Source organism: Pundamilia nyererei, unplaced genomic scaffold (assembly GCF_000239375.1).
Source record: "Pundamilia nyererei isolate P.nyererei 1_Seehausen unplaced genomic scaffold, PunNye1.0 scaffold00089, whole genome shotgun sequence".
Classification (NCBI taxonomy): Eukaryota; Metazoa; Chordata; class Actinopteri; order Cichliformes; family Cichlidae; genus Pundamilia; species Pundamilia nyererei.
The window spans coordinates 541,536-553,700 of NW_005187490.1; the positions used below are offsets into that span (position 1 = coordinate 541,536).

The window sequence follows — 12,165 nt, forward strand, 5'->3', positions numbered from 1 at the left end:
ACGCACACAGTGTAGGGCTTTGCATTTAAATTTGCTCAATTTAGTAATATTAGTACTTTTGGTTATGTTGCATGAAGTCGTACTTTTCAGAGGCACTATGGAAGTATCTGTTCTAAAACCTGGGATGCAGGGGTAATCAAACATTGAATTTGTAAATAAATTGTATTTTATTTTTTAAAAAAAAGGTAAATATTAACAATTTTAACAGTGTTCATGTCTCCTGCCCCCATAAATGATGCCCCCTGGGACGGCCTCCCTGTAATAATATGATGGCAGTATTGGAGCACAGGATTAACTGGAGAGCTAAAAAAAAATGGAGTTGGTAAAGAGCTGTGATTATCCTGGGAATATTATACTAATTAGGACTAGGGTTTTGCAATAGAGCCTCAAAATTATATTGTATTATTTCAAAGGAAATTTGTAATACTTTTGAGAATGTAGGAAAAAATGGATCGAATCTGTAATAAATGAAAGCTGTGCTGCAGGCCGCACCAAAATGAAGAGCAGTGAGCTTCTGTAAATCTGTGGCCACAGAGTGCCAGCAACATATTATATAGCAATAGTAGTGACACAGCATAAGTCAAGCCCAAACGTAGCCAAGGTAGCGTTTTTCCCAGAAAAAGTGCTTAAAACTTTAGTTTAACAGCTAAGTCAAGTTCAGCTCTTCAGGAGCTGCACAATAAATGTTTCCCACAGGTTGCTCTTCCTGCTGTGTGGAGTTTAACTAACTAGTGCACCAAGAATGGAGAACTGGCTGTTGTTAGCTTAACATCATATGAAGGATTCGTGATCCGATTGTACTCGGTGTTTGTTGAATCCGGTCCGTTTCCGCCTTTAGCAGGAACAGTTTTCTTGCATTTTTGTTTTCTTTTAAGTTGTTGTCCGAGGCTGACAAGCAGCTGTCGCTGCATGGGCATGTCTTGTTATTTGTGCTAGGAAGGAAGATGAATGACGTATGACATGACATATTAGTATCACATGCTTTTTATCATGTAAAATCATAAATAATTCTCACTAAGCCTGTGCTATTTCATAAGTTTGTTTAAAATCATGCACTGAAGAGGACACTGGTGTTTTCTCAGAAGCAGGGGATTGCATTGATACCCCACTGCTCCCAGTCCCGCTACCTATAGTGTTTTTGCAGAAAGAGTACTGGGACCCATTGGACACTCTAATTCCTTCTCTTGTTTGTGTTGCTTGAGTTTACGGTCATGATTTAAAGCATGTCCTTGCATGTGCTCTGCTCCCAGTGTTGCTTCAGGCCTGGGAGGTCGTTCAGGTTTTGCAAGTTCAAACCAACCCGTACTTTATTAACGTGCCATAGTGTCAGCACTGTCTGAGGAACATTTCCAGCCTTGAGGAAATAATGGTGACGATGAAGATGCCCTTTCCTGTGATGCTGCATGCTGACAGACTGTTTCTCTCTGTAGAGTCTGAGGTCCATCCTGGCCGCCTGCTGAACTGGTGTCAGAGGCAGACTCATGGGTACCAGGGAGTCGATGTCACCAACCTCGCGTCTTCCTGGAGGAATGGCCTGGCCCTCTGTGCTCTCATCCATCGGCAGAAGCCTGAGCTCATGTAAGGAGAGCCAAAGCTTGCTAACAGGAAACACTTGCACTAATGCTCGTGATAATTCAGGCGACGATTTTTGCTTCTCATACTCATGCTCCGTCAACGGCTTCAAGAGCAATGTTTGGTTTAGAATAGCTTAGTAATTGAGTCATATGATTGTGCAAATTAAAAACAAACAAAAGAAACCTTTCAGAGCCATGTCTCTTTGGCTCTCTCCTCACAGTTTAATTGACTTTTCTTGTGCAATGCTCAATTTTTAAATTGCTTGCTTGATAATTGCTTGATTTCCTGCTGTAGTGGAGCCGTCAGCAGTCACTGGAATGCCCTCAAATAGTCAGCAAGCATAGACTGCTTTATGTATGCTGTCATTACGCCTCAAGCTGTCACCATCTTGGCTTATTGAAATTGTTCTGAACACAGTGCAGATCTGTATTTTGGTTAATGACTTATATTTTTGTCATATTTTCCTTTAGTTGTTTTTATTCAGCTTTGCTCTAATGTGTGAAGCATTTACGGGACATCTGTAAAATCTAGAAGCTAAATAAATGCCTTGAGTTATCCTCCACAAACGGCTCTCTCTAGATTGTTTTCAGTATATGGAATATATATGAAGAAACCTCCTGAGCGTATACACACATCTCCTAACTTCACCTTCATCTCCTTTTCCATTTCAGTGATTATGACTCTCTGAACGAGGAGGACGTGGCGGGGAACAATCAGCTGGCGTTTGATGTGGCTGAGCGAGAGTTTGGCATCCAACCGGTGACGACAGGAAAGGAGATGGCTGCAGATTCTCAACCTGATAAGCTGCTGATGGTCCTGTACCTTTCCAAGTTCTACGAGGCCTTCAGGAACTCGCCAGCAAGCAAAGGTCAGCTTCTTCCTCACAGAACCACAAAGATTCTTACATGAATTTTTTAAATTCAATCATGAACAACCCAAGGTTGTTGTTTTGTTTTTTTTTGGTTTTGTTTTTTGTTTTTTAAAGTTAGTCTTCATCGTGTCTTTAAATGTAAATTTCTTGGACTGGAAACGGTAGCCCTAAAACCTGACCTCCCAACCCCAGTTTAGGAACAGGAAATGATCATTTAACATTTAACCGTGTGTATTGATCTAACCCTGAACACACAGACGGGGAAGCGGTCGAGGCAGTTATCCATTTGCCAAAAAATGTGAAATGCTGTATGTAACCCAAAAAAGCTGTGAAAACAAGGCTCTCCATCCACTTTATTTCTCTTAAAGGGCAAAACGATACTTGAGAAAATATCCTCACGTGGATCGCATCAAGATCCTTCTAGTGTTTTGGTTGGTAGACAGTGATGCTGCTTACTGCTGCTGTGGACACATTTTCATTGTCTTTTTAAATTGTGGAGAAGTCCCTCTGCTAAATTATAGTCCCAGCTGAGTCTTCTACATGAGCTAAAGTTACATGTTACACAACTGTGGTTGAGTTGGTCCCTGCCAGAGACCTGAGTGGTATGCGAGCTATGTCTGTGGAAGACATATCCAGTCGCTTGGCGTAACTCTGGAGGCCTTCAGGTCCAGCACCACTGCGAGCTGCAGCCTCAGCCACGTTTTACCTAACGCACTTTAATGTTGGTGTTTGCAGACTTCTGCTGTCTGCTGAACTCAAAGGATGGAAAAATGACTGACTTTCAGTTTATTTAGGATCTTTAAGTGCATGACTTGAGTTATATTTAGTCTTTACACTGGGCCCCTTTGTGCTGCTGAATAGCCTCGGGTTATTTTGGAAAGATGCATTAGTGGTTTTTACTCCAGTTCCTTTTTTGATTTGGAGTCTAAGGATGAACCCTGGTCTAATTAAGTCCACTGCTCAGACTTGGCCTTATCTAAGTTTAGACTTATCTAAGTTTAAACAGGACTTGTTTCCAGTCCCATGTTTTTATTCTTGGACTCAAATAAAATAGCTTATATCAAAATAATTCACATTTTTCTGAAATTAGGCCATGCTGCTGCCCCTTAGCTTTAAAAAAAAAAAAAAGTTGTTCCCATTTTTTGACTTTTAAGTGGGCTCTGCAAACAGCAGATTTGAGCAGTAGGTGGGCAGGATTTCTGTATTCATAGCCAACACAGCAAGCCTGAGATGGCCTTATAAAGAATATTGCAGTTAGTGACATCAAACAGAACCAAAAGTAGAAAAAAATAGTGAGGGAGATAAACATGTAGAGCAGTGTTAGACTCTAAATGTGAAGCAAGCGCTTTGGGCATCAGCTTTGTGGAAAAGACCTTCAGGGAGTTGATAAGTTGCTGAATACGGATCTCCGCCCACCTCCCCTATGCTAATGTTACACGGCACTCAAACAATTCCACAATAGCAAAGATGGTGCTTAAAGTGTGACTTCCTGGGGTTTTAATGGTTTTTAGGCTTTTTTTTTTTTCAAGCTGACTGGATCATGCAGGAGGGCAGAGTTCTGTGCACAGTTCTGTGTTCAGTGCCGTCCTGGCATACACAGGAGTCTGTGGTTGAAGATGTTCAGGTCCCGTGTCTTTAAAACGAGCTTAAATCATCATCCCTCCACCGCCGTGCTTGACAGTTAGAGTGCGGTGTTTTTGCTGACATGCTGTTTGGTTTTGCCAGACGTGGCTCTGTGCATTAATAGCCAAACATCTCCACTTTGGTCTCGTCTGACCAAAGGACACTGTTCCAGAAGCCTTGTGGTTTGTTCAGATGCGACTGTGCACACTTGGCTGCGCTGCCATGTTAAGAAATAAACTTGCTCCTGACAACCTGTCCAAACAAGTCATGCTTCTTTAATGAAACTCTATTTTCATGAACTTGACCTGTAGTTTCTGAGATTTAGTTTTTTGGAATTTGCGATTTGGGCATTGGTAGTTTTGAGTCCTCTGTGTTGCTATTTTCCTTAAACCATTTTTGACAGTGTTGTCCAGTGTGTTGTCTAATTATGGGAGGACCACTGTTGCTGGGGACTGCTGTTTCAGCAGGGTAGTGTGTCTGCATCAATTTAATTTTCCTCTAGGTTGTCAGGACCCAGAAAGTCCCATTAAAGCTGCTCTGAAAACAAGTGATCAGCGATTTTTACTCCACCTGTCAGTGGTGGTTGTTCATGTAAAGGGAGCTTTTGTGTCCTTCTCTCCCACTGCCTTGTATGTGACGCATACAGGTTTTTTTTTTTGTTTTTTTTGTTTTTTTCCATTACTCAAATCAACAAGTGTCGCACTTGCAAACAAATCCACCTCTAAAATAGGAATTTTACTGTTTCCAGCAAGCCTTGTAATGACATTTGATCTTAATAGTAATTTTACATTTTCTTGAACTGTTTTAGCAGAATTTCCTGAAAAGATTGGATAACTTGTATGTAAACTGTATTGTGCTTATTTTCCAGTTTCCAGAGAAGGAGATGAAAATGGTGAAGATTATCAATCTAAAACCAACCACAAGGCGCTAAACCTGCCTCAGCCCAGAAAGAGGATTCCCAGGGTAAGGAGAAATGCTGATTCTTGCATTTTGCTGCTTTTTGTGTGATATTGATTTGATCTGAACATTTCTGCTGCTCAACAGTAGTCATATAAATTAGATTAGAGATCAGGTAGCATTAAAGGTCAAAGTAGTGTTTGTAATGCGTGTGTTATCTAACCATGAATCTTAGCTGTTAGTGTGCATAGGATTTATGAGTGCCGGAGGAAAAAGGCGTATTAGTGTAGAGCATCTGTTGTGATAAATAGGTTTGCTTTGCGGTTAATACTCCTGCAGGTTTGCAAGTTTTGGCTTATTGAGAGTACAACAGCCTTTTATTTTGAAATTTCCCACAGGTTTGCCTCTTTTAAAGCCTTTTTTTTTTTTTTTTTTTAAACTGATGAAAGTGAGATGCACTTTGTATATGTTTGTGTCGTCTGATGCTGCAGGATGACAAGAAACTGGAGGAAGATTCTGATAACAAGAAACGGCGAAAGGGCAACCACTACCTCACAGAGGTAGGTTCTTCTTTGAAATAGCTTCATTCTTCCAAGCAATGTGGGTAATGCCACTTTTTGCTTTTCAAATTGATCTCACTTTCTCTTTCTCCTTTGTGTGATGCCAGTTGTCCTGTCACAGTGCTCCCCCTGCTGGTGAGGATGGGGAACAACGGGAGAACAAAGTCCGCTCCATGGCAACTCAGCTGCTGGCCAAATTTGAGGAGAACTCCGCAACAGTAAAGGCTCGAACAAAGGTGAGTTTGGTATTTATTTCCTCATCCTCCCTCTGCTGTCTGAGCAGTCTGTGTCGCCTGTGGGGTTTCTGCCTTCTGACTATGTAAAGGGTCTTAAAGGTTGTTAATTTACTTGGGATTTGCCTGCCTGCATCGGATGTGTTGCAGAACAGTTGGCTGTCGTTGTATCAGTCTGTAATCTTTTAGCTTTGACGGAGAACATGATGCAGTTTTAAGCTGGTTAAAGAATGCTGTTTGCAGGTTTATTTGATGGTACACCAGAAGGAAAAAAGTGTCTGACTCAATACTTCATCTTTGAAGTATTTTCTGTGAGTGTATTTCACTTAAATCCAATAATACTATCTTATGGTAAACGTGGTATGTTGATATTATGAGACTTCCTTTCTCATGATGGAGCATTTACATCCAAATCTTGGTCAGTCTGACAAAAATCGATTTTTTGCTTTTACGTTGGAGAATTGATTTAATGCCTGTATCTTCCTCATGCATTTGATTTTACTTGCTGTCCTCATATCACAAACTGGCTTCTTTGCGAAGTAACCCTTTCATGCTCTGCACACCCTTTTCTCACCCTTAACTTTCCTTTTTATTTTCCTATCCACGCCTCCGTCTGATCAGGACCCATCAGATCCATCCTACTCTCCTGCTCAGTCTCCTCCAACTTCCCCACTTCCTTCATCAGATGAGGAAGATGGGGAAGTGGAGAGAGAAAATCCCCGTTTTGCAAAGCCCAAAGATGACACTCCTCCTCCTCCTAGTCTGCTTCCCACTCGCCCCAAGTGGCAGGTATGCTTGCCTCTGAGCGCCTCTGAACTTCTTCCATTATGTCATGTAGCATCTGTGCATAATCCATTTCCTCTTGCCTTTGACCCAGCCTTCCATCTACCTTCAGTTGCTTGAGAATCCCGCTACTTTCCTCTCCTCCCCCAAATTCTCTCACACTCGGAGCGCCTACAGTCGGTCTCCATCGCCCCCACGCTCAAAGAGCCCGTTGAGTCCTCCTCGCTCACTGAGCCCTGACACTCCTGAACATTACTACCCAGAACGCACCTCTCCAGACCTCTCTCCTCAGTCTGCTCTGGGTGTTGGGCAGTCCTCTGAGAGATCAGGGGGGGTTATGCGGCAGGTGAATGTCATAGCAGTTCTTTACAGTATTTATTTATTTTGAATCTGTTCCAACTTTGACCGCCACCTGCTGTTCCTTTAGAGTAAAGACCAGAGACTGTCTGCTAGGGACTTTTCCAGGAGGAGTATAAAAGAGAGAGCTAGCCTCCTCTCCTCCATGTTTCCAGGCTCGAGCAGATCACCCTCAGCAGCTCCTCTTTGTCTACCACAGGTTGTGTATTATACACACTATTGGCATGAAAATGTTCATCCTTTAATCATTTTACTGCTGCATGTTCATGATGACTAAATTGGGACTAATGCTCGTTTGAGATGTACAGCTGGCTGCTTTTCTGCTCTTTAATTGGTTGTCTGACAAAATGACATCATCTGGGAGGTTTAGACAGTTTGCAGTTTTTGTTTTAGACACTTAGAAGTCCTGCAAAACAACAACTTTCAGTTTAATTCCCAGCAGTGATTCTAAGATGGTAAATGTTACACCGCTCCTCTTCACTTTAGAGTTTGATAACCTTTTAATGATCTTGTTTCTGCGCTTTCATCATTTTATTCTACTCAGCCTAATGTTTCTGACTCCTCTTCTTTAGGTGGAATCATCCATTTCCTCTCCTCCTTCCTTGTCAACACCTCCTCTTGTTCTGTCTATACCTAAGAGCTCCACCGTCTACCCTGTGGTCCACCCTGTCCCTGACCCCACAGCCCAGGCTGGTTTCTCCTCTGTCCCACTTTGCACTCCTGGACACAAGGACAAGACACACACTCCCTCTTCCACTGACTCTGAAAAAACACAGGAAATCTGTTCACTTCATCCTGATTCCTCTGCACCCAACAGCGAAACATTTGCTGCTCTTTCCTTGCCTTGCTTTGGGACCCAAAAGAGCTCCTCTCCGCTCTCGGACGCTGGCTGTGAACATGAACAGAGCGGCTCGTCAGGCCTCGAGCAGAATTATGAGAATATGTGTGAGAGTTCACAGAACGATGTGGAAAATGAGCAGGAGAAGGTTCACAAAACTGTGACAGTTGATGATAGTAACGCATCTGAAAATAATCACACGGAGGTAACGGAGTCATTGTGCACGTCGATGGCCTGCATGAAGACCGCTTGGTAGTCGGTACTGCTTATCTAACAAAATATAAATGTAACGCTGCCTGAGCTGCATGAGCTTTAAACCTTCTGCAAAGTAACCCATTTCTGTGCCTGCATGAGTTTCCATTGTTGTATTAACTTGTGAATATCACAGAAGAAAACTAACAGCTCTAATATACTTCAACATTCAATATACAGCAAGAAATCACATTATGTTAATGAAAATTCAAATTCACAGTATTCTTTTGCAAAAATTAAAGTCTCTCTTTTTTTTTTTTCTTTATTGTGAACCTACAAATATTGTTTTTGGAAGTCTAATTCATAACAAACTAATTTACTAGCTGTCTCCCCAATGGATAAAGAAAAATGGAAACATTTCACAAGAATGTAAAAAATATTCTGTTAAAATTAAAGTGCTTTGTTAAGGTTATTAACCTTAAACCTGCTTATTAAGTAAAAATGTTGCCTTCCAATTGATTTATTTAAAAAAAGCTTGTTTTATAAACTGACTTCATGACCAGGAACTATAAACCCCATGGGGGCATTAGGTTTATAGTTTATAGCATGGGGGTCCTGCTCGTTGTTTTTCCTCTTGTATTCACATTCGCATGTGTTCAATAACACATTTATTCTTTATGAAATGAATCAAGCTGTTGCTCATTCTGCTGCTCATTTAGCACTCGGAGAGGTCTGGTCCTGAGGACCTCAGGAGAATCGTTCCAAAGTCACTCGCTCGCTCCATAAGTTGTCCGACTGGGGCTCCTCGTTACAGCAAAGAGGTACCAAGCAGTGCCTCAGTCTGAATACAGTGTGATACCGTTTAATACAAATCATCCATTTTCAGCCTTTTCCTTCTGCCCTCTTGATAATTCCTGTCTGATTCCCAAACTTTCCTCCTTTTTTCTTTTTTCCCTTTCTGGTCTTTTTGTCCTCCCGTCCTCTTCACCTGTCATTAATGTTAGCGTACAGTTGGAAAGGTATCATCAGCCATAGATGCTAAAGCTCAGATACTGGCCATCCTCTATGAGACAGACCACAGGCCCAGTGCTCCACCGGTAAGATGCATGTGGCTTTAGCCCCGGGTCTTTTTTGTCTGTGTTGCCGGGGTTCATTTAAAACTGCAGCTTGCATTCAATTTAACAGTATTTCATCAAAGCAAACACAACTCCAGATACTAATATTCATGAACTGATGGGAAATGCATTTTGGGTGATGTAGGCAGGATGTCCTCTCTGGTTCTGGTACAGGACTTAGAACCTTTATGACAACTAAACGAATAATAAAATGTTAAATTGGTGAAGTTCTCTTTAACAGCATCTTTCATAACTAACAAAAAATGACTGTACTTGCGTCCCTGCTTTGACACATACACAGGCCTGGAGCAGGTCTAAACGTCCATGAATCTTCTGCTCTTTTTACAGTCCTGTAATATCGCCTGAGAATAAGTATCCAGACTGTTCCTGTGAACTGGAAGTGGTTGTTTTATTTTTTTATTCTTGTTATTGACTCTTGCACAAAATTATACTGTGTGTCCCTAAAAACTTTCATATACTGCTTCAGCAACTTTACAGCTCTCAAAAGCAACACTTTCTTTGATTGTGACCAGCTTTGCAGCTTTGACAGTTTCTTTATGCTGCAATCTGGCTGTTTGCTCCTGATATGTGTGTTTTTGTTTGGGGGTTCTTTTTCTTCCCCTCCTCAGGTGTCTCTTGGAAGAAAACGGTCCTAAAAGCTTGCTTGAAAGAATCTTTCAAAAATCTAACCCTATGCTGGCCTTCTTCCTCTCAGTGTGTGGTGCGTAAGGACTTCCCTCCTGGGTTGGGCGGCAGCGACATCTGCCACTTCTGCTCCAAGCGGGTGTACGTGATGGAGAGACTCAGCGCCGAGGGCTACTTCTTCCACCGAGAGTGTTTCCGCTGCGACGCTTGCAACTGCACTCTCCGCCTGGGAGGACACACATTTGACTCACAGGAGGGTACGTTGCATTTGCTGGACTTGCCTTTAAAACCTGTAGGAGACGTCACTTCAAAAAATTATTTTTTTTTTCTGCTTTCTGTACAGCTAAATTCTACTGCAAGCTGCATTATGCACAGCGCCTGTACAGCAATAACCCAGGAAGAGTTAGGAGGAGAATGGTAAGGAACCCAACATTTACTTATTACAAAGTAAATGTTTATTACACAATGTAATATCCATATGTAATATCACTGTTCAGTTCTATTAGCTAGCTTTTAGAAAAGATCTTCTTTTATAGCACAAAGGAAATGTTTCATGTTAACCTCTTTTATAAGGAGCTTGGAAAGAAAAGCGTCTGGACTTCAAGTTTCCTTGAAGAACTTTCACCTCTCATCCGAGAAGTTCTAAGAGCAATGGAGAGTCCCACATTTTAAACTCTATGGGAGTGTCCCCAAGAGGGACATGGACCCCCCTATTAATCCTCTACCTAATCACACGAGCCAAGGTGTGAAAACATGTGTGGGTCACAATCGGCCAAGGTTTCAGGTGAACCCATTGTGAAGCCTAGCCCCGCCCTATGATGTGATTTCCTGTGGTCAAATGGCCCAGGATGTGAGTGGGCGTTAAGGTGTCTGGGAAGGATCTCAAACCTGGATTATAGATGACAGACACTTGGTGTCGTAAGCCACCGCCTCTGTTCAAAGATGGTCATTCACGGTGGACATAGATGGCTTCTTTCACACTTTCCTCTAAAGAGGATGCTAATGTTCACATTTTGGACATTTGGATATTTTAGGTAGAGGATCAATAGGGGGTTCATGACCCTCCTGGGGACACTCCCACAGGGCTTAAAATCTGAGACTCTCCACCAATTACTTAGAATTGAAGAAGCTTCTTCAAGGAAACAAGGAAAAAGTCCAGACGCTTTTTAGAGTACGATGACCTGGATGACTGAGAACCTTCAGACGGTTTTCTTCACTGTTATTCATATGAACGAGTACCTATTATTATGGGATAGCATTCCACCCTGCTTAAAGGATACAATCAAACCTTCAGTGTGGGTATCTGTCCTCCATACTCTAATTCTGGATTACCCTATATTCAGCATGAAAAGAATAGCAGTGTTAGAGCATCGGTGTGAAACAGTAGTTTTAGTGGAGTAAACTTGTGTGGTTGTCTAAATCTTCTTGTTGAAAAGTTCCCTGTTGTTGTTTTAGAAGAGTGTGTTGCGTTTCTGAGTTCTTTCTCTGTGTGTTGTTTTTGTACAGGAACCCCAAAGTCGTGTCGCACCCTCGTCCATGGACGGCGGGAGCTACACCACCGCCACCACGGGCAGCACCCAGCTGCAACCCCCAGGTACCCTGGTTTCCTTGCTTAGGCGAGGCTTGAGCCTGCCGAGGCGTGCTAGCCGGGCTGTGTGTGTGTTGCCTCAACAGCTGTTGGGAAGTGTGTGTGAGTCTTTCTCAGCTGTGGGGTCGCACGTAAGGAGCTACTCGCATGACTATGTGTTGCTGTTTGAGCTGCTGAGCCTGGGCTGTCCTCTGCTCTACATGATGCATGAGGTGTTGGGACAGATCTACCAGGAGCCCCAGATGGCCCAGCAGCATCTCGTCGGCCACCAGCTCACTTAGGAGGGAGACTAACGGGGGGGTCATGGAGCCAGGTGGCCAGATAGGAACCCAGATGGATTTCTTTTTCTTTTGCATTTCCCAAAAAAGCGTCAAATGTGCAATGCTTTCAATCATTTCATTTCATTTTAGTGTTGTGTTTTTGAAGCCATCAGTAATTTATGAAGCAGGACGCCATGTTGAGCGCTCTACCCGGGTTCTTTTGGTACATGCTTGTTGACCATCAGGCTCTCCTGGTGTTGTAACCTTCTCTGGCTCACGTGGGTTTGTTCCAGGCAGATTTCTACCCACTGGGCTGTCACAGAAATGTCCAACCCAGACCGCAAGACACTCTATACAAAAATCTGATTAGTTAATATATCGTCAGTATTATAGTAATTGCACTAGAGTGACCTGGAACACGCTCTCTGCTTCAATCTTTTTAAGCCATCGGGACTGAGTGTTGGTTTTTCCCAGTGGACTAAACCAGTAATTGTTGTGTCTGCACTCTGCCTGCTGCCCCGTAACGCTGCAACACCAGAGTGTGCAATAGTAATACCAAACTTTTCTTCTTTCTTTTTTTTATTTTATTTTTTATAATAAATACATTTTTCAGGAAGTGCTTTTCATT

The 12,165-nt window shown here is 42.5% G+C and overlaps 1 protein-coding gene across 3 annotated transcripts in view; it reads left to right on the forward strand.

Moving 5' to 3' along the window:
* mical2b (microtubule associated monooxygenase, calponin and LIM domain containing 2b) overlaps positions 1-12,165 on the forward strand; it is a 59,317-nt gene that overhangs the window by 30,895 nt on the left and 16,257 nt on the right. For 2 of the 3 annotated variants that reach the window (XM_005739079.1, XM_005739081.2), the window contains exons 12-25: positions 1,431-1,578; positions 2,247-2,443; positions 4,938-5,032; positions 5,458-5,526; positions 5,634-5,762; positions 6,381-6,548; positions 6,637-6,888; positions 6,970-7,098; positions 7,472-7,942; positions 8,649-8,750; positions 8,934-9,026; positions 9,760-9,946; positions 10,033-10,106; positions 11,196-11,283. In XM_005739079.1, the coding sequence (XP_005739136.1) occupies positions 1,431-1,578; positions 2,247-2,443; positions 4,938-5,032; positions 5,458-5,526; positions 5,634-5,762; positions 6,381-6,548; positions 6,637-6,888; positions 6,970-7,098; positions 7,472-7,942; positions 8,649-8,750; positions 8,934-9,026; positions 9,760-9,946; positions 10,033-10,106; positions 11,196-11,283 (2,202 nt within the window). The remainder of the gene's footprint in view (positions 1-1,430; positions 1,579-2,246; positions 2,444-4,937; positions 5,033-5,457; positions 5,527-5,633; positions 5,763-6,380; positions 6,549-6,636; positions 6,889-6,969; positions 7,099-7,471; positions 7,943-8,648; positions 8,751-8,933; positions 9,027-9,759; positions 9,947-10,032; positions 10,107-11,195; positions 11,284-12,165) is intronic. The other variant, XM_005739080.1, reaches the window with a different exon arrangement.